At 43.4% G+C, this 27,649-nt stretch overlaps 1 protein-coding gene across 1 annotated transcript; it reads left to right on the forward strand.

Moving 5' to 3' along the window:
- Nucleotides 1-468: 468 nt before the first annotated feature.
- Nucleotides 469-27,649, forward strand: rhbdf1a (rhomboid 5 homolog 1a (Drosophila)). The gene is made up of 18 exons (XM_008306453.1): nucleotides 469-1,168; nucleotides 17,654-17,798; nucleotides 17,886-18,025; nucleotides 20,119-20,332; nucleotides 20,517-20,723; nucleotides 21,292-21,414; nucleotides 21,604-21,767; nucleotides 22,187-22,438; nucleotides 22,574-22,685; nucleotides 22,796-22,870; nucleotides 23,016-23,177; nucleotides 23,283-23,383; nucleotides 23,490-23,553; nucleotides 24,119-24,213; nucleotides 24,311-24,386; nucleotides 24,691-24,791; nucleotides 25,965-26,118; nucleotides 26,645-27,649. Exons 2-18 carry the CDS (start codon nucleotides 17,682-17,684, stop codon nucleotides 27,062-27,064), a joined length of 2,577 nt encoding a protein of 858 aa, XP_008304675.1. The 5' UTR covers nucleotides 469-1,168; nucleotides 17,654-17,681; the 3' UTR covers nucleotides 27,065-27,649.

Below are 27,649 nucleotides of genomic sequence, written 5' to 3' on the forward strand. Positions count from 1 at the left end.
CCCAACAACCTTAGATAAAACAAAAAACACAATTTTATAGTTGGGTGCCATTATTTTAAAGAAAATATGTGTATTCGGGTTAAATACACACACACACACACACACATAAGTTATATATATATATACACATACGTTTTTCACTTAACTTTTATTTTACAGATTTTCCATGTTTTATAAATGTACACATCACATCTAGTAAAACCACATATCGACTGTAAAAAAAATTTAAAAAAGGCCAAAAGACATAAAAAATCGACGTTGGGTGTGACCATACAATTACATTTTAATTGCATTAAAATCTGCTTAAAAACAGGATTTTACAGAGATTAGCAATTATTTTCAATGTTTTTTTTTTCAGTTGTTGAGTATCACAGCATAAATATAATATACATTTTTATAAGCAATGTTACATCAGTGTGTTTCATCTCAAACAAAATCATCATTTCGTTCATCATTTTCATTCAGTCATTATGGTTCATAAGAAATTAGGTCAATTATTCTCATACATGTTGAGAAACAGAGTACAGCAGTGAAACGTGTCATGTGAGGGGCCCCAGAGAAAGTGTTCTGGTCCAGTGTTTGGAGTGGATCGCAGCAGATGGAGAGGGTTCGGGCCCCTGGACCCCTAGCTGACTGAGGATATCGCTTAGTCACCGCCGGTAACCGGGAGAAGCAGCGCCGCCCTGTGTACGCACCGATTGGTTGGTGATCTTGACGGGGCTCGCCTTCTCCACAGACCGTCTTCAGTCCAGGGCGGGGCTGACTCTCCACCAAACTGAATTAGGCTACAACCGGCAGAAGAAAACTTAGCCCGGCTCGATCCATGGAGCAGTGCGGGAATGCTCTGTCCGTAGGTGGGGAGCGCACAGCCCGGACGGCGGCCACATTTCGGCCACATCCTTTCGGACTGCCCGAGCAGCTGTTGTGATCAGGAGTGACCGGATTGAATACTACGGCACCGGGATTGGCTTAAAAAAGCATCTGCGGGGTTGGAGAAGAAGAAGAAAAAGAAGAAGAAGAAGAAAAAAAAGACGCGCGTTTGTTGCTGCGCCGCTGTTTAGGATGATGTGACAAATCACTTCTCTGCTGCCTGTGGAAAAAAATCTGTGGAACCGGATTTTTTAATCCCCCACACTGCTGGAGATCAACTGAGCTGGTTGTTAGAAGGGTAAGTTGTGTCATTATATCGTGACTGTCTCTCCTGGTCGCCCATACGGAAGGCAGCAGCCGGAGGAAGCGCTCACGCGTCGTGATCGAGGAGGAAACCAGCTTATTCTAGTCGATTGAATTACTGCTCAGTTTGGTCGACACGGGAATCCTCCGGGTCCGGCCTGATAAACACAGCATCATTAGGGGGGGTACAGGCTGCTGGTGCCGTTTGCGCAGCTTGTTGTGGACTTTTTTTTTCTCATAGTGAAAGTGGGCTATTTAAAGTACCCATGTAGTAAAACTGGGTCTGCGCCTTTAGGCCCCAATCACCTGTTTAAAAAGTGTGAAATTCCCACGACATTCAAGAGATGTTGGAATGGAATTAATGGGCTGTGAAATAAGCTCCATGTCCAAAATGAGACACAGGCTGAGAGGCTAAATTACTTTTTTTTTTCTTAAAGTTGAACTTGGCCCAAATGGTTTTAATTTGAACATAAGAGCAAATTTATTTTATATGGCTGGAGGCTGATTGGAGGAAATAAAGCTCCGCTCTTGGCCTTATTTGTAAGAATTGAGCCTAAATGACTGTGCTGTTGAATATTCATGCAACACATCACATGTAAAGTCTCACCATGACCTCACTCATCCTTGTCATTCTCCCTCCCACTCCTCCCATTCTTCCTCCTCCTGCCATCATCAGCATCTTTAAAGACAGAATCTGTGGGAATCAACTTATGGTGGTATCACACATTTCTTTTTGCTCAGATGGTTGCATACAGAATTCATGAGTGGCACCAAGAGAGCAGCAGGCAGCGTTGTTCCTGTCACATCACCTCACCGTTCTCAGTTTCTGGGAACCTGAGAGCGTTTTGGTTTGTCCTTTTGTTTCATTTTGAATCGTGGCTTTCGTGACGTGTCGTGACTCACAGCAGAAAGTCACAAAAGGGCGCAAATTCCACAAAATCATACGCACGGAAAAGGGCATAGGTTTGACTCATCGGAACTCCGGGACGGCAGCACACATATTAACAGACTGTAATCTTGTTGACATCGGAAAGGTTACTCACACCACTGTCCTACAATACCTGGGCAGACTGAAGTGAAACTGTAGACGTACTGTATTAGAAACTGCTGAGTTATTTTGGCAGACGGGACATAGGAGCACATGGCCTGGTTTGTGTGCCCAGTGTTCCTGAAACCTTATCACATGGAGCAGGGAGGTGTGGGGGGGAGATCATAGCTAGGGGTGATGTAATCCCACCGATAAAGTAAGCCCCTAATGTGTGATCGTGGCAGTCATGCAGGTCCTCTGTATCTGCTCCAACTGGACCCCGGAGAGAATATTCCCAATGTGTGTGTGTGTTTGGATGTTTATGTGATACTTGCAGGGAGATGGGAGCAGCTCCATCCCGGCCGGCCTTTGTTGACTGGCTGGTATGTGAGTTTTTCAGAGGGCTGCTGAGGGGGCTACACTGTAGTCATGCCTGCATGACTCACGGCGCGGTATCTGTCTGTCTGTCTGTCAGTCTGGCCAAGTGCACAGTCCTGTACAACTGCTTCATGAGTTACAGGGCAGGATTTCACGCTCACTGGTCATGTTATCAACCTTCATTCAGTGCCATTTTTTTTTCCATCAGATATCTCATTCCATCCATTCCCAAAGCATGCGGCACAATGCAATCGCACCACAGTGATGTTTTTCATGTGTGGCCTGTAATCACTTCAAGATGATTTATCCACGAGCAGGACACAGTTCCTTAGCTCACACCGGGCTCTCTTTGTAGATTTACTGCTCTGTTGATGAGATGTTGCAGTCTTCTACAAAGCCGCTCCTGAAAGAAGCCTCCTGAAATCTGAAATCTGCCTCTTCCTGAAACTGGGTGTACGCTGCTCGTTTTCCTCAGTCTGTCTGGACAGAGCTCTGTCTCTCTCCGAATTCAGACGAAATGAGCGTCACTTGGCTGAACACTTCCATGTGTGCCGAGCACATGCTTCTCTAAATATCCTCGGGCTGTTTCACCAACAAACACATCTGGATCACAAAACTTGTTCACTTGAGAGTCCTGCTTTCCAGGCAGCCTGGAGGTTACAGTTATAACTGATCAGGTAGAACTGTGTTGTTCTAGGATACTGTGGCTACACTAATCTATCCATGCGGCTTTTGCTATCTGTAATTATCATTCATATGCATAATGGATGTGTTTTGTTAATGGAGTTCAGCAGTGTTGCACAACATATTGATTTCTGGCTTTTACGATAAAATGCTTCTCATTAAACATCTTCACATAAACCCAGATAAGATGAGGATTTTCTATTGCTATTCTCCTCAGCAACTGCTTATTCCAACTCTACCTTGATTTTTACGGTGGAGTTGGAATAAGGAATAGGGAAAGTATAAAACGCTTGTTTAAAACACATGACAGCTTTCTTGTGGCTCCACTATTACACTCCAGGGTGAAGTTTTGTGCCTTATTTTGTGCCACCTTTTACAAAAGTCAAACAAATTTGCATTGATCGTCATCCACCCTGTGAGTTTCAAAGACGCAGTTTTTGTAAAAGATGAATGAATCCAAGCATCGTAGAGCCGCATCACACATTTTTCTCACACCCATGTTGCTGTCATCTAATCCAGCACCTGCTTTGTGGGAAAACTGCCACAGTAAAGATTTGTCTCCTGGGCTGATCGGTGAATGTGGGGCACGGCAGCAGCACCTGGAAGGGTCAGACATGTTAACCAACCCGTTCTGCTGCTTTACAAAACAATACACGTACATTCCTGCTAAATATATTGGTTACAACTGTTCCTACAACCGAGCTCAAACAGACATTAGCTTAAAAGCATGTCAGGTGCGTTTGATGGTGAGAGAACCCACAGGCGGCGTTTGATCTCGTCTTCACCGGCGCTGGTTCGCCTCGTACCGTTCCCCCCTTTGATGTGGTTACGGGTTTTGACTAAGTTGTCAAGGAAGAACAGGGATTTTTCTTGCATGTCAAATAAAGTAGTATTTATGGAAAAGCAGACACCGGGCTGTGTCTGCGGTGCTGTGCCTATGCAGTATGGAATGTAAGCAGATACATCGCGCCTTGTCGTTGAGGAGTAAACAAAACAACACAACACATATTGGTTGTGGTGCATGAATTTTTGTTTATGCAGGAAGTGTGGTGCGAGTGCATGTTATTGCTGCTTGTTTTCCCAAATATACAGTACGTGGGGTATTGCACAAGCGCTTCCCCTGTTGACAGGCCCGATTGTGTGACTCACTGCCGCTGCATCCAATTGTCCCATGACACCTTGGCGGGTTGCATGATGCAGCGGCAGCCATGACGATGAATTCAGCTGTGATGTAATGCTGTAATGCAGCAGCAGGGCTATTTCAGGTCTACCTCTAAGCCTCCAAGGCCTCCATCTGCCAGCATGCCAGCCTGCCCCTCTCTCAGTCAGCACCTCATCTGTCATGAGCCAGACAGCCATACGTGAAGCGGCACTCACAGAATTTACTAGAAGCCTTTTGATGCGCAGGTTAGGAGGAAAAGTCACCAAAATTGAAAATGCCGCCAATTGTTTTTCACAGCTATTTGGTCGAAGCCAACATTAGGCTGCAGCAGAGATGAAAACATGTAATTTGGGACTGGCAGTTGCAGGGTGTTTTTTTGGGTCTCATAAGCTTATGTTCTCACTGACATGGTGTCTGAGGCTGGTTAACCTCAGGGCAAAGCTCATTTTCAGGTCTGTGGGAATGCAGTGTGTTTTTTCCCAGAAGGCCAGCGCTTCCAGACAAGCAGCGATGTCTTCTTTGACCTTTGATCTTCCGCTCTGAGTGTGAAGAGCTCTTGGAGGGTGTGTCTGCAAATAACCCAATAAATGTTGTTACCTGATGCCTCCAGACAGAAATATTTGCCAGGTATGTAGCAATTGCAATTCTTTACCTGGGTAAAACCCCCTGGCAGTTGCAAAGCTCACACAGGCTCGAATTGCAGTCGTGTGACTTTTGATAGTCAATATGTGAGAAACCAGTCCTGTTTGTGTGTGCACATGAATGTTGTTATTCCTGTGGTGGCGCTTTAACTATTGGGAATCAGCCTTTTCAATGACTGGGAGAACTTGCCACAAGTCAAGTCAAACAAAACAGAATGTAAACTTTTTCCTCCGTAACATTTTCTGCTTATTTAGTTGCTGCTACTCCACGTTGCTGTATTGACAACACTATACAGTGTCTGTTTACTTTTCCTCAGCTCATTGTCAGGCCAGAGAGCCAACTCAAGGAACACCCTGACTGATATAGTATCCCTGTACTGTTACGGCGGCGACGCGAGTACCGTTTTAAATAGGGTAACCTCCCCCCCCGCCTGCTCTACTCCGCCACCCTGCTCTACTCTCGTCCCTCTATCTTTGGCACAGTCAGTCGTCATACCCAGAGGCTGTGAATCCACATTGTGTACCAGACTGCTAAACTCAAGTTGACTGTTCCCTGAATGGAAGCACACACAGTTATATCTGGACAGCTTCAACAGTCCCACCAACAGCATCACATACCATGCGCCAAACTCACTCCAGCAGATTTCCCAGAAATGAGGGTGTGTTTTGGACTCCTGTGACTTGTCTTTTACTGGCTTTTTTTTTTTTTTCAGAAGAGGTGGATCTCAGTCAGTGTGAATGCGCTTTTCTTTGTGCTGAGTGAACCATTTGTGTTGAAATGCCGGCACTGAGGAGTCATCAGAATGTGCCAGTGGTGTGTCTTTTTAAATATTAAATTGTAGATGTTTTCTTACAAATAGATTGTAGTTAAATGATTTAAATACTTGTCAAAGTGGTGTGGCAGCAAGCCAGGCACTATTTACACTTCTGAAACTACCTGATCGTGTAACTCTAAACTTGCCTTTTTTTTTAACTTCCTCTGCTTCTCTTCACACCAGCGACTGCTTTTTCTTCCATTTGCCAGCAGAGCTTGTAAATCTGGGTGCCAGGGAAAATGATGTAAAGCCTCTCATTATTGTGCCCAGTCGATCACGCCCAGTTATAGTGAAGGCATTATGCTGGAAGCCTAATATGTGGTGAAACATATTCGTTCAGAAAGAGGCAAAAACAAACATTAGCAGTAATGTAAATCCAAAGTAATTTATTCCTGGAGCCCGCCCCAGTTTGTACTTCCAACAACAAGTGATTTTTTAGTTTGACATCTCTCATCTCGTTTAAATCTGACGTTCCATCTCCTCACCAATATTAGAATGATTTGTCACTTCTGCATGGCAGGTATTTGTCGAGGCTGTCAAACCGCAAACAGGGCAGGAGGCGTCCCTACATGTGTGACCCGGGGGGGAAAAACTGACTTTATTTCCATAGACAAAGAGTCTGTGTGTTTTCTTCAGTTACATCAAGAGCGAGGAGGCCTTCCCCTCGCTGGGCCTGTGACGGTCCCAGAGGACCTGCCCCAGCCTTCCTAGTTTTCCTGTGCTTTTGTCGGGACTTTTCCACAGATCTGCTGGCCCCAGCTGCATGGCTTCATTCTTCCTCCTTCCTCTCCCTTCATCCTTACTTTTTACCATCTCCCTGAGCTCAGAGATCATAGCTTCACCCCTGGGTGTCACCCGGAGTGTCCCCCCCTCGCTTCGTCAGAGCTACCTATGTCAGAGTCTAGATAATTAGCTGGTGAGTGCTTGGAATCAGCATTTCTGGAGTAAATTGTAGCTCTGGGTGGCTGAATTTAAAACCTTGGAGATGAAGTTTATTTACTTTGATCACTGGGCAGAGATTATCTGTTCTCTGGCAGACTTTTACTCCAGACTTTTGTGTGCTCGGAAAATAATAATGTTATGAATGCAGTTGTCTACACAGTCTGTTGTCATGTGTGTGCTCTTCATGCTGATGGTATTTTGGCAGAAAATGCACAGAAGGAACTAGATTTGGATTAAAATAAGTGAAATTCAATTATTCCATCCTGAAGCCCACAATTGTCTCCATATAATATGTAAAAATCTATATTGTGTTGCTGTGAATCAATGTATGTAATGCAAATGCTGTGGATTTAGTTCAGTAGTAACACATCTGAAATCCATGAACACTCAAACACTATTGGAAAGCTTCTTTTATTTAACAACTGTCCTTGAGTAGCAGTCATAGAAATGCCATCACCAAATGATTATCACGTTTTTTTTGACACACAGACCCAAATCTCACCTCATATTCATCTGAGTCATTGCTCTCTAATCTCTGCTGTTCACTGCCAAATTGTCTTGTGACCCACATTTGCGTCCCACCACAGTGACAGAGACGGCTGCATCAGAAGCGCACTGTTTGTATAGTTAATTTTATTCACACAATAGCTTAAGCATGCTGTAGTTGGTGTGATCACGTGCAGCACTGGGAACTAGAGCACGTACTGTAACTGTGAATAAGCGCTGATCTATTAGTCAAATCATTTTTGCCTTTAATACGTAACTCCCAACCAGACAAACTTTGTAAGATTCATTTTAATTATGGATCGCTGCCTGTCCCGCTTGTCTTTGATCGCACGTTTTCCCATCTAAGAGATGAAAGAGATTCAAACATGAGCGCATTATTAAAATGACCTAGTTGTTTTCTTGTTATGTGGGGAGTCAAAATAGTTTCCCCTCCCTCCAATCCAGAGGGAAACCTGAAGATTAAATATGTCTCTGCATCTGTTGCCTCTCCAAAAAAATTGATATCTTCCTACCTGTAGCGAATGACGTTGCCACTATTATCCCAAACAGTGATATGTGACACTAAATGTGTTTTGGTGCAGGAAGAGGCTGCAGGTTTCATATTCCCTGTAAGTCACCTGCACATCCATCTGAGGATGCTCATGCTCACCAGCCCACATGTGAGCATATATTTACAGCCTACAGTGACAATATTCAATGCAGCCAGTCAGTAAGTTGTACAAATCTTTCAAAGAGACTTTTTTTTCTGAAAAAAGTAAAGGCTGCATCAATCTGAAGCTTTTTTTTCTTTTGAGTAATTTCAGCAAGCGTATGACATGAAATGCTTTAGAGATTAAAAGTGTAGAAACCTCAATTAGACCTTGATATGAAAGTTGAGTCAATCTGTGAAAAAATGATCAAGAGGTTGAATCAAATTCCTCAGAGTAGAGGGAAATTCATACTGGAGAGAATGCATTAGTCAGACATTTAAATATTCTAATATTAGATTGAGTGATTAATATCCTGTGTCCATGGCTACTGAGCGTAACACTTCCGCTACATTTTTGTTTTTCATACCGAGGCATGGGCTATGTGCTTCACATTTACAAGCTATTTCCCTCTCACATTCTTGATCTGAGTGATCTTTGAAAGATTTAACAGCAGTTGTGGACAATAGCTTCAGCTCAAAAATTTAAAAAGAAAGAACGGAAGAGGAGTTTTCCCACTCAGTCCACTTTGGCTGATTTTGAGAAAAAACAGTTTTCTGGTAATAGTTTTTGTTTTTTTTCCTCCTATGCTCCAATCCCTAAGAATTAAAGAGTTAATATCATTGTAATCAGGATTAAAGGTTATTTTTTTGGAAAGCCCTTTAAATTTTTCACGTCAAGCTATAAAGTTTTTATTGCTTGAGATGCAAACTTCTGTTAAAATTGCTGAAGAATTCAGTTTTATCACAACATTTCTTTGGAAACTCCTCTGAACACCAACATTACTTTGTAAAGCTCTGTGTTATCAAAGACTACACAGCATCTATTCTCTCCTCTTTGCCTGAATCCATGCTAATATGCCTAATTCCCTTTGACCCACTGCTACAGGACACACTTGATCGGCTCTCTTCAATAGACACGTCAGTTTCGATGTCACACCACGCTCAGTGCTCACTCTTTGGCCTCTCTCTGCGGGGCCACAGTGGGCGGCGGGCCTGACTCAAACAAGTCCTATTATTTTGGGCGTACGGTGACGTATGCTTTATCACGACCAGAGATGGGATGCGTATGTTTACGTGTGCGACGTGGATGTGTTCCTGTGCATGTGAGCGAATGCATGTTGTTTCCGCGGTCGTGTGGACCGGACACAGAGAATGCACCCGGTCTGCGGCGTGTTTCCTGCCTTCATTTACACGTCGCCCCCTCCTCTTGCTCTGCACTTCCTTCCTTCCAGCGCTCCCCAGTAAAAAACGAGCAGTAACCTGACCTCATCGTGCTGGTGGTCTCCCACAGAGGATGTGAGATGACAGGGCTGATGGCTTTCCTTTTGTGATGTATTTTTAACCCCGCTGATTGAGTTGATGATGAAGATAAACCCAAACACTTGTGATAGTAGCATGACTCAGGCCGTGGTTCCATTTTCTTTAATTCTCTTAATGACTTGGTACCGCTCACGAGCTTTCCATACCATACACACCTACACCGAATGATGTCTCTGCTTAACCGTAATAGAGTTAACTTGTCTTGTGCCCCACCCTGAGTAATGATCTGAGCTGGGAATTTGCTTAGTGTGCCATTTCCATTGATGGAGGAATGAAAACTTCAGCCTGCTCTTGCTTTTTTTTGACTACGATCAGGCTGCACAATGACCCTTGTTCAGCCTGGTCCACATCAGCTCATACAATGAAGCCTTTTGTAGGCTTGATTCAGGCTGATATCATGCTGGAAACTATTTAGATGGGGATCACATGTTGTTAGGGCACGCTGTTGCTGAGATTCTCCTCTTACTCACTTAATAAGAGAATGTCAAACCTCCCGTAGACAATACGTTGCTTGTATGGAGTCTCAGGACACATTTGGCAGGGTTGGCATTTGCAAGAAAAATGACTTGCTGCACTTTGTTGTCTAAAGTCACTTTTAAACTTATACAATTAGGCTGTTGCATCAAATTAGTGTATGTTTTGATGTTTGTCAGAAAGACTGACAGATTTGGTCTCTTAATTATGGCGAATAGTGAAACTAGTTCATGATTCTTATCTGGTTTGACAGCCCATGTTTAATTTAATATGCAAACAGAACTATTTCCATGGCTTGGAAAAAAAAACAAACATTTTTGAATAATTCCGTTCATTATTTATAATATGCTAAAATAATCATATGTGTTTCAATTTATCTAATTGCTTAACATCCCTTTCAAGCCTCTGAGTGGAATAAAGTACCGTATAATTTAATATATTCAGCCCTCTGATTAATTTTAAACATCTACCTCTGCTTCGGTCAGGTCCTCTGAAGTATTGCACCGTTGTTGAATTTCATTATCTCCTTTTAACATGCGTTTTGCTGCCGAGTTGTGCAGAAGGTCTCAGGAGCTTCTGGATTTTCCAAATCTGGCAACGAGCTTCCTTGTAGACGACAGCTGGAGATTCAGTGAGTTCATGATAAGCTTCTACGGCAAACAAATAGTGTAGGTTTTTAGATCTGGCAGCTGGAGTGTAACCCTAAAACTAACTGCTTATCAACTGCTTAATATCAAACCGATTCAACAGGGTGGTACCTGATCTGACTGATGTGGCCACAGAGCACACACACACACAGTTCTCTTGTTATTGTACAAAACAATATCTAGGTGTCTCGGCCTGTGGAGTATATATAACCTACATTGAGGGAGTTCTTCTGTCAGCTGCTTCCTGAAGATTAGACACACCAACACAGCTCTGGGCTGAGACAGCATACAGATTTACTAAGTGAGCCTTATTTTTCCACCATGGTGAGGACAGGCATTCGCTATCAGCTGCTGTGAGCTGAAACAGGCTTGTTAACAATACTGAGAAAAGAGACGTACTATCTAAGTGGCCTTGGCAGCTACCTGTATGCACAGTAACTCCAGTGTGTTGTAAATAATTTACCTGTGCAGAATGACTGAATAATTCAAGTGGTGAATTAGCCACACATGTAATAATGTTTCCTTTTTGGAGCAAAAAAAAAAAAATAGAGAAAACTTTGACACAAGTAGTGTTAATATTAAGTTGCATTGTGTTCTGTTTGTGTACACGCTGGAACTGAAGTAATTATATGTCTTGGTTTCTGTGTAGTGTAACATGTCTCACCTCTCCTTCATATTGATTTCCTGTGCAGGATATTGCTGCACGATGAAGGCTGCATCTCGTGCTGATAAAATAACAGCACAATTTTCTAGCCCCTATATCTGGTGGCAATATATATATATAAGGCTTTGTAGATGAAGGGGGAAGTGTGCAGGCTGTGTGATGGCAAGTACAGATATGACTCGTTTTCATTTCTCCCGCAGAGATAAACGTCTTTACAACTAGCTTGATGTGCACAGAAAACAGCCCACCGCCCAGAGAAAACAGGAGCAGGATGTTTTTTTATGTTTGTCTACAGTTTCATCCACATGTACATTTGCAATTGAGTTCTATAAATACACTGCATGCACACAGGCTGCTGTTAGGAGGCCATTTATACTTCTATAGGCTATTCATATCTCTGGCTCTCGATCCTGTCATTTAGTAAACACTGTTAGGAGAGTGAGGGAGCCTGGCATTGGACTCGATACAAATCTCCATACTGAAACCGTTGCAACTATTGGGTTAAGTCTGCATTTTTTAAAAAGAAAAAAAAACAGCTGAGTGCTTCAAGCCTGAGCTGAAGATCTGTGAAGAAGTATGGGAAAAGGCATGAGCTGCTCCACCCTGCTCTGCCGGTCCTGTCATCCATGCCCACATCTACCTTGCCAGTTCACAGCAGCCCTGCCCGCCCACCATGTCTGCCCCTCCACTAGCTATGACACTTGATCTCAGGGTCAGCTGTGATGGATATTTCTGCTGTCTCTGTGTGTATTTTTTAATGTCATAAGGGCTGGTTTGGTGTGACAGCCTGTCACATGTCACTAGGGTCAATTCAGATGACTGCAGCTTTTACTGTTGCTCAGTTGCACGTCACTCTCTGGACTATTGCTGTGTTTTGTAGAGTGTTTTCCTGTAAAACGGGAAGAAAGAGAGAGAGTCTTTAAGCTTGGGCTGTGGACCACAGCCCAATTTTATTTTTGTGTGGAAGTGTAGAGTCACACCGCTTTCATAGTTGCTAGAGCAGCCAGAAAAGAAATGACACATTAGAGAAATGCTCTAATTACTCCCTTGGTTATACCCTACTTGTAACTTTGTCTCTAAATCAACTTCCACAACTGGTGAAGTCACCTGGCATTAATGTGTGCTCTGCACTATAGCACGTTTATTTTTAGCGCCTGTTTCTGTTCTCTGTTTATTTTCTCCTCACCCAAATGAAGTATCAGTAGCTTTGTAGTTTTGTCAGCTTCTTAATTCATCACAGTTAGAACCACAATGTGCTATATAAGATCAAAAGCTATACTCTACAATTAATGTGCAGATGGGCCTCAGATGCATGTAAGAAGTACACAAGACACATGCATGCAATGTTATTAAATGCATATAATGATTTATGTTTGCTTGTCTTTCGGTGTGAATTACCAGAAGAGCCTCCACCCATTCACTAGAATGACTTTGTGGTCATGAGTTTTTGCTCGTCATTACGAAATCTAAAAGGGGAACTTCTTGTTACTGTACATTAATGCTGGTTTCATAATGGCAACACTAAGTGGGACTGATTTTGGAGAAAATTTTATTTGAGAAAATGTATATGTATATATATGTATATATATATATAACAAAGAGCATTTAGGAGTAGTGTCTCTAGTTATACTCCTAACAGACTGATTTAGGGAGGGTTACTGTCTGAACAGCACAGTTTCCCTCCATTGTTTCCAGTTTAAAGTCTTGCCTCCAGCATGGAGAGAGGCATATAGAACAATGGATAGTAGGAGCATTTATAGTGGATGACTAACTGTTAGAGTATGGGCAAAACCTCACATAACCTGTTTTTGCCCTCAAGTTGTCAGTGTCTGCATAATCTGTTAATCAGTCTAGAACATGCATGGATTACACTGACCTGTAAAGACATAATTCAGTGGTGAAAAGCTTGTTAATACACAAAAAATGTGCAGGTATTTTTACAGTACTCATTTAAAAAAAAAAAAAAAAAAACCTGGCAGCGACATACAGGAAGAGAATGAGGATAAAGGAGGAGTGAAGGCCTGAGACCAGGAAGTGCTGCAGCTCTCAAGAGTGAGACATCTTCTCACTACCTAGATTAACAAGGTCATCCATCCTGACTGTGCATGCTTTCTTCTTTTCTACTGTCCACTATGGTTCTGTAATCCCCGCTGGGTACAAGTAGGGTCCTCCTCAGCCAACCACCTCCGGCTCAGTGAGCCTCACAGCTCTCTCAGCCAGCCTCAGTGTGGCTGCAGCTCGTCTGCCTCCTGCAGAGTAACGCATAGCAGTAGAGTACACACAGTACCCGGAAACCAGCCAGCTCCTGTCCATAATGGTTAGACTTCATGTGGTTTCCGGCTCTGCCATTTTAGCTTGGTTTAGTTTCAGCCAGAGATCTTGTGGAATGTGGGCATGGCATGCACTGAGATTGTAAATGACCCTGGATAGAGAGGATTTCAAGAATGTGCAAATATTTAAGACTATCTTAGAAATGTTTTATTCCCTAATTATTTTTCTAAAACACCTGATATGATACAGAGCTTGACAATGCGTATAAAATGCGTATGTAGGAGAAAAGACTGTGTGGCCACCATTTTCTCTACACGTACAAGAGTTACTTGGGACTGAAGATTTTCAACACGACATCTGCAGGAAAGATGATGGATCCAATGTAGAAGAGGCCGGATTGCTATTTTATTTATGATGAATGTGAAACTGGAGGGCAATGCTCTCTTGTAAGCTACTGTGCATATTTGAAGTATAAGAGCCATTGGAGCAAACTGTACACAATGAACAGCACAGAAAAAAAGCAGCACAGCCACCCATTCGCTCTTCTTTGCTCTCCAGTGTGTTCAAGGTGGCAGAGCTCCATCCACTGAGCTTGTCTTCTGTTTGACTTTAAGCCTCACCTGTGACAGCCGGGCTCCTGTTGTCGCAATCCAGTGTCTCTCTCTGCATGACTGGAGACCATTTACCAAGTGATTATATTCAGTGATGGCATGGAAATCCTCATCGGGCTTGAGTTTGTATGCAGAACGTAATGCAATAGATTGCAGCTCCCCAGACAGGGAAAGAGAGTGCTGGTTATGCTTGTCAACCCCAGTCATTATGGGCCGTTGGACGTCCCTGCACCTGGAGAGATGTCAGCTTGTCCTCTGTGGTTTGTTCGCCTGTCTGTCTTCTGCTGCCTAATATGTCCTGGAGAGGCAGCGTCAAGCTGAGAGTGAAAAACAATCCATGCCAGGTTGTCACGGGGGTCTCGTGATTGAATAGAAAGCGGTAGTTTCTTACATGGATCCAGTGACGGCGGTTGTGGATGCGGGTGTTTTCCCCTGTTTAGATGTAATTCCTGAAGTCAAAACAAATCCTTTTTGAGGAACCAGATTAAATCATGATGGTCTGAAGAGTGTGGGCCTCAAATCAGCACTGGGAATGTAAACACTGTGGGAAACCATTACACGCTTCAAATTGTTGCCATGCACTGTCTCAGGCAGAGAAAAAGTGTAATCACCTTGATAGTGCGATAAGACATTATAGTGCGTTTAGTGAGCAATTGACAGATAAAATAGTTTGAATAGTGCAGTCTTTTCTCACCAAGCCATTGCTTTGTGACTGATTTTCTTGTACTGTTGAACATGAACCATGAGCAGATAACATGCACAGTCAAGGAAGAGCTAATCCTTTTGTCTGGATAATTGCCAAACAGAGTTCAATTTATCCCCCAAGGATATTTGCTTCTGAAGGACTTCCTGCCTATAAAGTCCCATCTTTCCAAGACAGGGGCCAGCCTTGACTCGGAACTTCTCTCTGCGCAGTGATTTGTAATTTTCCCAGTGAGAAATGCGTTGGTGGCTGTCAAAACGGTGCTTGCATCTGAGCAATGACTATGCCAACTGTTCCAGCTAAACTTCTCCTCAGACACGAGTCACAGAACCATGCCAGTCCAGCTGCCATGTTGACTTTGGAGGGAGACGAGAGAGAAAGAGGGTAGACGGACTTCCAAGGCACTTGGCTTGGCTGTCTGTCCAACGTTGGAGGTTTACCTTGGCCGCTGACCAAATGCTCTTACAACCCACTGATCAGCAGACTAATGGAAACCATAACAATAGCTGCATGGCTGCATTAATGCTGCAGCATCACAACTTGCTGAACTACCTTCACAGCCTTTGTATGTATGTATATGTCATGGTTAAAATATAGTTCTTCACTGAGACATACCTCTTGTGTCTGTCAGATTTTTCACCTACCGTCTCACTTCATTTGCATAGTTTAAAAACTTTTTTAGTCCGTATCTGTGGCTTTCATTTGCTTAGTAAGTAGACAGCAGATACGAAGCTGTAACTGCCTGCAAATGGCAATCACTGACACACAGAGCACATGCAAATAAGGACGAGATGAGTGGGAGACAGTAAGCAGGAAACATAGAAGCCTCAAGCAGGAGGAGAAGCTCAGTGCACCAACAATGAGGTTTAGCTCGTTTCCACCCAAACCGTCCTTCGTTCTCCGGAGGCAGAGAGCCATCAATGCAACACTGATGGCAAACTGAGTTAAAACAGGAGGAGCTGCAGCCCAGACAATCTAACAATGTTAAGCATGAAAGAAAATAAGCATCACTCACTGGCTGTTTTCACTTCAGACCCAGCCTGTTTCAGTGTGCCACCCTGAAGCAGATACTCCCTCCCCTCGCTGCTCTGCTCTATATCAGGAGCCCCGCTGTTTGGACTAATAGTAAAAGTAATTAAATGTTGGGTATTCTACCCCGGGGCAAGATACAGGGCTGTTGTTGTAACAGTGAGTCCTGCACAAGCTGAGATACTGGTGTCACATTTGCATTTCCCTTATATTAGCAGCCAGTCCATGAGCGAGATGAAGGCTGTTTTGGTTTTTAGTGGATTTACGTGCAAGATGACAGTATTTTTTTTTTAGGAATACAAAATAAATCATGACTGAAGTTGTATTGGTGCCATACATTTATGACCTAAAGTGGAGACGAACAAATAAACTTAAAAATGACAGTTTGCTTGTTTGTCGCCTGCTCACGCTCATCAGCTGATCTCTCTTCATTTCTTACCCTTGGGAGTCTCTGAGTCTGCACCAGCCGGCTTTAGTCCAGTCTGCTTTGCTAATCTGGTATCACAGTTCAGTCAATGTCACTGGAGGTCAAACAACATTCAGGATAGATGCACAATGCCAAAATCCTCCAGACAGACAGACAGTGGATGAAGGACAAAGTCCCGCTATAGCAACTCAGAGTAAACCCTTTTGTAATATAAATGCCCCATCTAGTGTTTCTGCTTCTTTTAGCAATCACAACAACGTTACTGCGGCTGATATGTCAGCGTTATATATAGTAACTGTACCAGTGCCCCTCTGTGAACTTGTGAATTAAAAAATATCTGTCAGGGAGACTTAGATCCTGTTTAAATGTTAACACACTCACGCTGACCCCTGCTGCCCTCAGTGTGAGGTTTTCCTTCCTCCTCCGCTAAGATCCACTGACAACACTTCCCGTCATCGCGAAAGCAGAAGCCTGTGGTGCATTGAACTGGCAATGTGAAGCAGATGTGGTCACTAGAAGCCATGGACCTTTTTTTGAAGTAGCCTGAGCCGTAACGGGAGAAGCAAGGACGTGACCCAGTGTGACTTCGGAAAGCTCAAAACTCCTGATGATCTTGGGAGGCATCTTAGCTTGATGAAACACTCAGACAGAACTAACACGAAGACAGGAGAGACATTTTTAGAATTCATTTGGTTTTGTAACGGCTCCATAGCTGAGGAGACACCCTCTTTTGCAAGTCTACGCGTTTGCGCTTTGCAATAGTAGCAGTCATTATTTTGTACGTTTCTGTTAACTGCGGTGTGGTTTAATCGATGGTAAATACGCACACAAGTTTAATTTGTGTGCTGTTAAAGGGTAAAAGTTTTTCCATGGGAATTAAGAAAATGACAGGAAAAACACCCAGAGAAGTGAGGTTAGTTGGTGGGACAATAAAACGAAGGGCTGGTGATAACAAGGCTGCAGCTACAGGCAGGCTGTCTGATGCCGAGGTTTACTGCGCACCTCCTGTGGTCTGCAGGCCTCGTCATGGGAATGCATACACAGTCATTAGTCTCTGATAGATGTCTACTGGAAGCAGAGCTACTTTTAACCACAAAGAGGGATTAAGTTAGATTTTAAGGGATTATGTTTAAGACTACAAACTTCCTCACTCTCCGGCACAAATATTAATTGCTTTTTTTTTTTTCTGTTTTGAGGAAGGGGTAAACAGCCGTAGACTATTCTCAGCGGTTTCCTCTTTACTGTCTAATCAACAGAAATATGTGAACGCCCCTGTTTGAATCAAATAAGAGGTCTTGCCATTCTCTTGTGAAACAGTTTGCTGCACAAAGTCATTGTGGCCGTTGTGCTTATTGCGGAAAACAATACTCATAAATTGTGCTTGACATTTAATGTTATTTCTTGAGATTGCATTTGATTCATTGAGGCTCATTATATGTAATAATGCAACGTCTGTGTATATGTGTGTGTGTGTGTGTGTGTGTGTGTAGCTGGCAGGCCTGGGGTGGGACAGAGAACATGGCTGAACCACGGCGGGAGAGCACCAGCAGCCTGCAGAGGAAGAAACCTCCGTGGCTCCGACTGGACATTCCCACGGCTCAGATGTCGCTGGACGAGCCTCCCACTTTTGTTCAGGTACTCCTTCCCGCTGAATGTTCAGTATTTGTCACGTTTTGTCATTTACGCCGTGACCCGCGTTCTGATGCATCCTTCCCTGTGCAGCCGGTGAAGAGGCAGGGGTTCCTGCGCAGCATCAGCATGCCAGTGGAGACCTCTCACCTCCAATCTCCTCCCCGTGACCTCTTCGACACCCGGCGGCCTGTCTTACAACGTCAGTCATCCATCACTCAGACCATAAAGAGGTAACGGCAGTCAGGAGAACACTCGGTTTATATATTGACGTCATATATGTGGGTCATGGGACTAACTCCTATTGCACCATGGAGCTTTAAGATTGTAATATTAAGGACTTCTAATCTCTTTTTCAGACTAGCATGCAAATAGTGTTCATCTGGTAGGCTACAGTATGTGAGTTTGCAGATTATACCATGTCATACAATGTTATATAAGCAACACATGCTTATATGAGATTCATGAGTTAAATGAAAGATGTTGGCAGCCCAAAGCATGTAAAAAAATCAAAATCTTTCCCTGATAACTACAGTGTTTCTCTTTCCTTACCTTTCCCCCTCCCCCACAAATTTCAAGACCTAATAACATCTTCATATCATCTGCCTGGTAATGCCTTTCCTAATTTTGTAAATCTAAATGAAAAAAACTTTACCTAACCGTCTGCTTTGCTCTCTCTGCATGATGGCTACAGCACTGTCTAGCTGAACTTTTTTTCCCTGCCTTTTCACTGCCTCTTGTTATCTCTTCTGTTTTCTCCTCCTTCCCTCTGTCCCTTTCCTGCCACCTTCTGGCCTCGCTCTGCCTGGTCGCAGCAGCAGGAGGGTTCACTTTGAACGGATTAACACGGTGCCCATTAAGGGGCAGCGGGCTGCGCGGCGCAGCACCAGGAAACACCACTCGCTCTCCAGAACTCTGCTCAGGTATGGCAGGGAGGGTCTCATGAGACTGTGAGAGTTAGGGTCAGGATGAAGATCATATGTGTGCTTATTTGTTATGAGTAAATAAGGAAGTAGGCTGCATGTACTCTTGTCATGTTTGGTTTCCTAAAGTTAAATCTTACATCAGTTTTTTGATAGTGTCAATGCAGCTATGGACTTTTAATTGGTGTTTTACCAGCTGACTGAATGATGTTACACATGAGATCCACCTCACAAGACTCACAGGAATTGTTTCTTTCTCCATCACTGGCGATTACATCAGATTCAGATCATCACCACAAAGATTTCTTTTAAATGAGTCACAAGAAGACCCCAAACCAAAAGCCTTCACTTCCTTGATATACATTTCACTTCATTCAGCAATGACCCGGCCTGGCAGTGGGAGGGGTCCTTCGTTTCTCTGCACATCTATCAAACACAATCCATCACAAGATGGTGTTGTTTTTGAGTGCTGCTTGTTAGCGAGCCAGCATTTTAAGGCTGGCATGCCAGATCTGATGGGCTGCTTTGTGGGCTGATTAGATAAGGCTGACAATGTTAAGTCACACATGCAGAAAACAAGGATAGTGCGGGCACTGCTGCAAAGAAAGGCATGCAGAAATATCAGATATGCTGTCATGTAACTGACACATTTTAAAAAGCTCAGGGTAAGAGTAAAGCTTATTCAGTGGAAGAAAAAGTGAGCCGAGCTGGTGATAAATAAATAGCAGCAAACTTCACTGAACATTCACTCTGCAGCTGGTAATTAGTGAAGAAACACATAGCTTTCCTGAACTTTCCTTTGAAGAATGTTTCCACTTCCACTTCCTGGCCTCAGGGGGGGCAGTAACATTGTTTGCTCTGGTACTTATTAGGCTTCGACTTCAACAATGTGATTGCATGTGTAATCATCAAGGTTTGGTGGAATGTGCTAATGTGCAGAGTGGAGTAGGACACAAAACTTAAAAAAAAAAAAAAAAAAACTTATTGTCTTTATTAATTGGATTTGCAGTTAAGATTAAGAAAATCTCAGCAAGTTGGATTTTATTTGCCGCATCAGAACTCTGCTAATCCTTCCCTTATTTTCTGTCTTTGAAAATGTAGACTTTGGGAGAGTGAATGACTGTACCAAGCACTGTGTGTGTGTGTTTCCTGGTGTGTCTGGACATAAACATGCCGCGGCTTGTTCCCTCTACTGTGCCCATTGCTTGCACTATGTAGGACACTTTTTTACATCCTGCAAGGTGTTGTCTTATCAGTGCCTCAAATGTTTGCCGACACACTCCTCCATACGCGGAGCTGTTAAGAGGGTCATCAATGAGTAGCTCTATATCTCTCTGGCAGGTTAGATGCATTTAATGTCTCTATGAGGAGTAAAGCTGAATACTCAATGTTTGTGGTGTTAGGGGAACGGCGGACTGGTTTGGGATCAGTAAGGACGGTGATGCCACCCAGAAATGGCAGCGGAAAAGTCTTCGCCACTGCAGCCTACGCTACGGGAAGCTGAAACCGCAGGTGATCAGAGAGATGGATTTGCCCAGCCAGGACAATATCTCCTTAACCAGCACAGAGACCCCGCCTCCTCTCTACGTCCCCTCCTCACAGCATGGCATGCAAAAGGTAAAAGGATGCATTTACTAAATTCTGTTATTTGAGTCCTTTTTTTTTTTGCTTACAACTGAAAAAAAGAACAGAATTAGAAGCTCTTTAATATATCAGCTTGGTACTTCTTGTTTTAATGAATCTTTTTTACTTCATGTCTGTCTCTTCATAATTCACACTTGTTGAACCGTTTGGTCTCCAGATTGTGGACCCACTGGCGCGAGGACGGGCCTTCCGCATGGTGGAAGAGGTAGACGGCTACAGCGTGCCTCAGACACCTATCACCCCCGGAGCTGCCTCGATTTGCTCCTTCACCAGCTCCCGCTCAGGTCTCAACCGACTTCCTCGCCGACGAAAGAGGGAGTCTGTGGCAAAGATGAGCTTCAGGGCCGCAGCAGCGCTCGTCAAAGTGAGTGAGAGGAATGAGATCCAGTGAACAGACTGAATTCAGTTTTGTACAATTAAATAGAAAGGGAAGCAAGTGCACCAAAACACCTGTGCACATTTCCTTTCTGTCCTTAATTATCGTACTTAATTAAATGTTAAGGTTGAGACCCTACAGAAATACAAATTAACCTAACTAATTAAATATTAAGGTGAAGACCCTACAGTAATATATACTTTAACAAACTGCCTTACCAATTTAGAAATTCTACATGTCGAATCCAACAAATCCAAAGACTCCCTATGAGCAAGCAAACTGGCAACAGTAGAGAGGAGCAACGCTCTTTAAACAGAAAGAAACCTCCAGCAGAACCAGGCGGATTGAGGGCAGACATCTGCCTCGAACAGGTGAGGTTAAAGGGGAGAGACAACAGGATAGCAGAGACAAACAGGCAACAACAAAAAGGCATCAGCACTGGACAGATTGGAAGGAGCAGTAACTACAGATCAGACTTGTGCAGCACTACTGTGGTACTGTGATGGAACGATTACAGTTGTAAAAGCATATGTACATGTTTGTGTGTTTTTCTCAGGGGCGCTCGTTACGAGAGAGCACGCTAAGAAGGGCCCAAAGACGAAGCTTCACCCCTGCCAGCTTCATGGAGGAGGACGTGGTAGACTTTCCTGATGAACTGGACACTTCCTTCTTTGCCAGAGTAAGGCAGGAAAAGCAATCAGTGTTGCTGCGTTGTTGCTACTACGAAACATGTTTATTTATGATTGGATAGAATTATAATCAAAGACATATTAAGATTACAAATCGTTGCACCTCTACTCACTATTTCCCCCGCTGTGTGATCAACAAAGTGTTATCTTATCTTACCTTTCCACTGCATTCTTTCTAGGATATTCTGATGCAAGAGGAGTTGTCCACATATGCAGACGAGGTGTTTGAATCACCGTCTGAGGCGGCCATCCAAGAGGCAGAGCCCAGCGGCAAGAAGGATGAGACGGAGCTGACAGGCAGCGCCCTAGATAAGACGGAGCTGGAGAGGAGTCACCTCATGCTGTGAGTCTCTGTGGCCAAAGTGTTAGTCACAGAGGCGGTGCTGATACAAATATTTTTTAAAATAATGATTAACACTGATCCTTGTTTTTGGGAAACCATTTGTGCACAGTGCAGAAAATGTCAAATAATGTAATGTAGTCAACTGAACATTGTATGGTTGGTGTTTTGTGCAAAAAAAAATAATCATATGTAGGATTTAATATAGAAATACATCAAAAATGTGGTTTTCTCAGCCTCATTAGTAGCTGATTGACTATGAATAGTACTGATCTGATTGGTGATACAGCCAGCTAATGCCTCATAAATGTTCTAAAGGTCAACAAGTTAAAAATCTGGCCTAAAAATCTCAGATGATGCACGAAGACAATAGATAGACAGCATCCAGCTTATACACTTCTGTCCCTGTTTATGTCTTCCAGACCTCTGGAGCGAGGATGGCGTAAAGCCAAAGAAGGAACTCCAGGACCACCAAAGGTGCCATTGCGGCAGGAGGTGGTGAGCGTAAATGGGCAGCGGCGCGGCCAGCGCATCGTCGTGCCTGTCAAGAAGCTTTTTGCTCGGGAGAAGAGGCCTTACGGGTTGGGCATGGTTGGGAAGCTCACAAACCGTACCTACCGCAAGCGCATTGACAGCTACGTCAAGAGGCAGATAGAGGATATGGATGACCACAGGTACAGCGCGTCCCCACTGATCGCTCTAACGAACACTTTCTCGCTGCTTTCCTCAGTGGGTGACACTGATGGATGGCAAGTGCTGCTGTTCTTTTTTTTTTTAAATTTTAAATGCACATTCTCTGTCTCTTTTAGGCCTTTTTTTACATACTGGATCACCTTTGTCCATTTGCTCATCACTATCTTGGCTGTATGCATCTATGGTATTGCACCAGTGGGCTTCTCCCAGCATGAGACGGTTGATTCTGTGAGTTCTGGTTCAGAAATGATGAGCATCTTCATTAGCACCTTGACAAAATTGTCATTTTAATCCTTTTAATATTGATTTTACTCTTTCTGTTTTGTCGTCTGATACAGGTTTTAAGAAACAAAGGTGTGTATGAAAATGTCAAGTTTGTACAGCAGGAGAACTTTTGGGTCGGGCCCAGTTCGGTAAGCACCATTCTTTGTCTTTTTAGTCGTGTCTCGCAGATTAAAAACAAAAAACTAAAGAATACAAGCAAGAATCGAGTGTCAACGTTCCTAAGTAAATGCTGAATTTTCTTTTCCTTTTGCACCTTTATCTATCCATTTTTAGGAAGCCCTGATCCACTTGGGGGCCAAATATTCTCCATGCATGCGGCAAGACAAGCAGGTGCATGATCTTATCAGGGAAAAGAGAGCTATCGAAAGCAACTCTGCCTGTTGTGTGCGGAACGATCGCTCTGGCTGTGTCCAAACCTCAGAGGAGGAATGCTCGGTGTGTAAACAAACCCAATTCCTTGCTTTGTGCTCCTTGACCTTTATAATCCAGCTACAAAGAGGAAGCCGCGGGTCACTCTGATTCCCTTCTGTTTGTGTCTAGAGTACTCTAGCTGTGTGGGTGAAGTGGCCGAGGCATTCCAGCACTCCCCAGTTAAACGGTAAAGACAGACAATATGGCTCGGTGTGTCATCAGGATCCAAGGTACGACGCTCTCACAGTTCTTCCCTTTAAAGCTTGCTGTATAAATTCACCGATGGAAGTTGTAACACGTTATTTGTTTGGATTGTTTCACTTTCTCTGCCTGCAGGATATGTCTGGAGCCCGCCTCAGTGTCACCACATGAATGGCCGGATGACATCACCAAGTGGCCAGTGAGTACAATAAAAGCCTGTACAATGCTCAGGCATTAGGAGGGGGAAATTATAGAGGAAGATTTCTGCAAAATTTTATCACTCACATGTGATTTGATGCTTATCTTTTGTTCCAGCATTTAAAAGAATAGCAGATTTCTTACAAGAATGTGCCATTTGGTAACAATTTTCGCAGCATATTTTAGCCTTCTTTCTCGATCTGTTTCGGTCATAAGATCATCTAAGAACAAAGAAGAGCTTCCTTCTTTTAAGTCATGTGCCACTTCTTTATTATCTTCAAAAGAAAACACACATGAATGGTTTTGTATTGTAGCAGAGTTGTAAAAATGAGTTTTCTCTGCAGAATCAATGCTACACTTTTTTTGCTTTCATAGATTATGAGATGGCACAACTCAGCCACTTGATTTAACCCAAAATGTTTCTCAGAAATCAGCCACTGGTTGGAGTTAAAAGAAGGAGAGATGTTGCACTTTGTTCTGATGTTTCAGACTGTGGATCCTCTTTCGATGTCCTGTTTGGTATTACCTCAAAGAGTTGATTGTTGTTCCTCTTCTCTGGCTTTTAGATTTGTACCAGGTACAACACAGGGAACCATACCAACCTGCCTCATATAGACTGTACCATCACAGGCCGACCCTGCTGCATCGGAACCAAAGGGAGGTGAGGAGAGCTTATGGACATTTGTACTGATAAAATCACTCTCAGAAGATGGATGACCGGTTTATTCACATACTAACTGCTGTTTGTTTTCTTCAAGGTGTGAAATCACATCCCGGGAATATTGTGACTTCATGAAGGGCTACTTTCATGAGGAGGCTACTCTTTGTTCTCAAGTAAGCGAGCGTATTACACACAAGGGGAAAAAAGAATCTGTCTAATGAAAATACATCTTAAAATGTGTGTGGGAAATGTGAGTTATTTTGAATGTGGGGTGCTATTTTGTGTCCTTCCTGAATACCAAAACAGATTAAATGATTAGGCTCATCCAACATTTTTGGGTAGGAGGTGTGTAGGTGTTGAATATTTGTGATCTCTGATTGCTTCAGTTTTCCGTTTCCTGATTTATATGTTTGTGGTTTGCTGTATAAATTTCAGGATGACATGTTACTTAGTACTCTGTGTTCTGTCCTTCCTCAGGTGCACTGCATGGATGATGTATGTGGACTGTTGCCTTTCCTCAACCCTGAGATCCCAGATCAGTTTTACAGACTCTGGCTCTCACTTTTCCTGCATGCTGGGTGAGTCAGTAGCTGGCAGGATCACGGAAAGCACTTCTGCTTATTCTGAGATTTGCCTGGCAAACAAATCAAAACAGTGAGAGGGAATGTATTTGATTGTACAGTTGAAAAGTTACATTTGGAGCGTTTCTTTTGGACAGGTTTTCTTTTCTTGTAGTCTTTTTTTTTTAACATGTATTGGAGGAAAAAAGAAAAACTCCAAAGAACAAGCACAAATAAAAGCCAATCTTGCCAAGATGAAGCACAATTTAGCAGACAAGATCGCAGCCTATGAATCGGTCATGAAAGTCTGCTTGGCATTTTGCTGCTGAAAGCCACCGCTGAACAGTGTTTACAATGGCTGTGTTTGGACCAAGCGGCGATGAAAAAAGTGATGAAAAGATCAGAATCAGAGTCAGGTTTGTTGGCTGAATATGTTTGGCACATACAAGGAAATTGACTCTGGTTGTCAGTATGTACTCACATCACAACAAAACAAGCGCATCTAAAGATAAAGACCATGAAGACACGCTCTGCAAATATATATAAAAGACAAACAGGGAGATAAAGGTGGAGGACAAAGGAAACAAAGAGAAGGGGGACAAACAGTGGCTGGTGATATTGGTTCCTGAGTAGAGGTAGAAAAAATGCAAAAAGAGTGTATGACAGTGTAAACAACGACCAGCGTATGCACTTCAATTATACAATTACACAGCTATTATTATAAGTGAAAGAAAGGTAGTCCCATTATCTGAACTAGGAGTGTTCATTTTTCCTACTTTCACTGAGCTAGAGGTGCTCCAGCTGTTTTCCATTATGTCACAAATATGTTAATACGTGATCTTATCCATCACTTACAGTTATCTCCTGTATATATTAAACTAACAGCTCTGCTTCAGTACACTTTAGACCTGTCAGTCAGTCAGCACAAAGAGCTGACCTCACAGTTAAGAAGAGCAGCTCTTCCTCTTCGTGTTGTCTGTTATCTCTCTCCTGGGTAATTAAACAAAGTGCCCTCGCTACCCGAACTCATTAAGCTTCGGCGCGATAGAGCCTTATTTTGTTGCCGCGCAAAGTCATTGCTGCTCAGCTGTTGAGGGGTTTCACGCTCCTGCGCAGAGGGGATTATCTTCTTGACATGTGCCGCTCTTCACACACATGAACCTTTTGTCCGTGTCCGTCCTGTCCTCCCAGGATCCTTCACTGCCTGGTGTCGGTGGCTTTCCAGATGACCATCCTGAGGGACCTGGAGAAGCTGGCGGGCTGGCTGCGCATCTCCATTATTTACATCCTCAGTGGCATCACTGGCAACTTAGCATCAGCCATCTTCCTGCCCTACAGAGCAGAGGTGATCCCCAGTTAAATCCCCATATGCTGCGAAATATGGCATGCTGTCATACGAGAGTGTTTCATCCCAGAAACAAGGGATGTAACTCCCATTTTTGGGTATAGCTGATGTTATAAATTCTTATATCACTGTCCACAAAAACTCAAATGTTTGAAGCAATCAGAAAAAAAGGAAGTACAGCACTGGTGGCTTTGAACTGTTGCCCCATGAACCTTTCTCACCTGACCTGACACTGTCTGATTTCTAGAAGTCAGACGGTGCCACCAGTGTCTTGTGGACGGGAGCTTTGTCCTGGAGCAACAGCGCGCCAGCTCAAAGCTTTCCTCTCCTTACAAAGAAATGAAACATTTTTACAGACAGTGATAAAATGCTTTATAGTGTACAGTTTTGCACCAAAATGGAAGTTTAGCCCCTTATTTCTGTGTGAGGCAGAGAACCTTTTGAAGTACCCTTACAAGATGTCTCAGAGATTTCACTCAGAGATCTTGCTGTGACTGTTTCTGAACATTTCATTGTGTTTACTCAGGTGGGTCCAGCAGGCTGTCAGTTTGGGATCCTGGCCTGCCTGTTTGTGGAGTTGTTTCAGAGCTGGCAGATCCTCGCCCAGCCCTGGAGGGCCTTCACCAAGCTGCTGTGCGTGGTGCTCTTCCTCTTTGCCTTTGGGCTGCTGCCCTGGATCGACAACTTCGCCCACATTTGTGGCTTCATCTCGGGCTTCTTCCTGTCCTTCGCCTTCCTGCCCTACATCAGCTTCGGCCGCATGGACCTGTACCGCAAACGCTGTCAGATTATCGTCTTCCTGCTGGTGTTTGTTGGGCTCTTTTCAGGCCTCGTGGTGCTCTTCTACGTCTACCCAATCAAGTGTGAATGGTGCGAATTGCTCACCTGCATCCCCTTCACAGACAAATTCTGCGAGAAGTATGACCTCAACGCTCACCTCCACTGAAGGGAAGGCATCAGGTCAACAGATGTGGACTGGCTGGGGGACGGTCGCCCCCTTTTCTCTGTGAACTATGACAATATGCTTGTGTTCTTTTACTCTGTCGATATGAAAACCTATACCACTCATCCCAAGGACTTCCTTTAATCGCCTCCAGGCAGTCATTGTCAATCCCTCACTGTCCAGTGAAACAAAGCTACAGCACTTGTGAACCTCATCAAAGCGCTCAGCTGCCTTTTACATGTGAGGCAGGAATTAGAGAAGCCAGCGCTGGTACAGAGAGAAGGATTTCTTTTTACATTCACACTCCAGACATAGGTTTTATTATTATTAATATTATTATTATTATTCAGGCAACCTCATACAGAAGCAGGGACAAAAAATCAAATATTGATACCTTTGGTGCCTTGTTGATAAATGTACCAACTACTGCCATATTTTTGTTACATTATGCTGAGCACTCGAATGTTTTCTTTTATTTGTTTATTGCTTCTCAAGAAGTGATTATTGTTCTGAACACGGTAGCGTTTTAGCTACCTGTCTAGTCACATGTAACTGAAAACAACAGTAAAAAATCTACAAAATCAAAAA

The sequence above is a fragment of the Stegastes partitus genome, unplaced genomic scaffold (genome assembly GCF_000690725.1).
Source record: "Stegastes partitus isolate 25-593 unplaced genomic scaffold, Stegastes_partitus-1.0.2 Scaffold3661, whole genome shotgun sequence".
In the NCBI taxonomy this organism is placed as follows: domain Eukaryota; kingdom Metazoa; phylum Chordata; class Actinopteri; family Pomacentridae; genus Stegastes; species Stegastes partitus.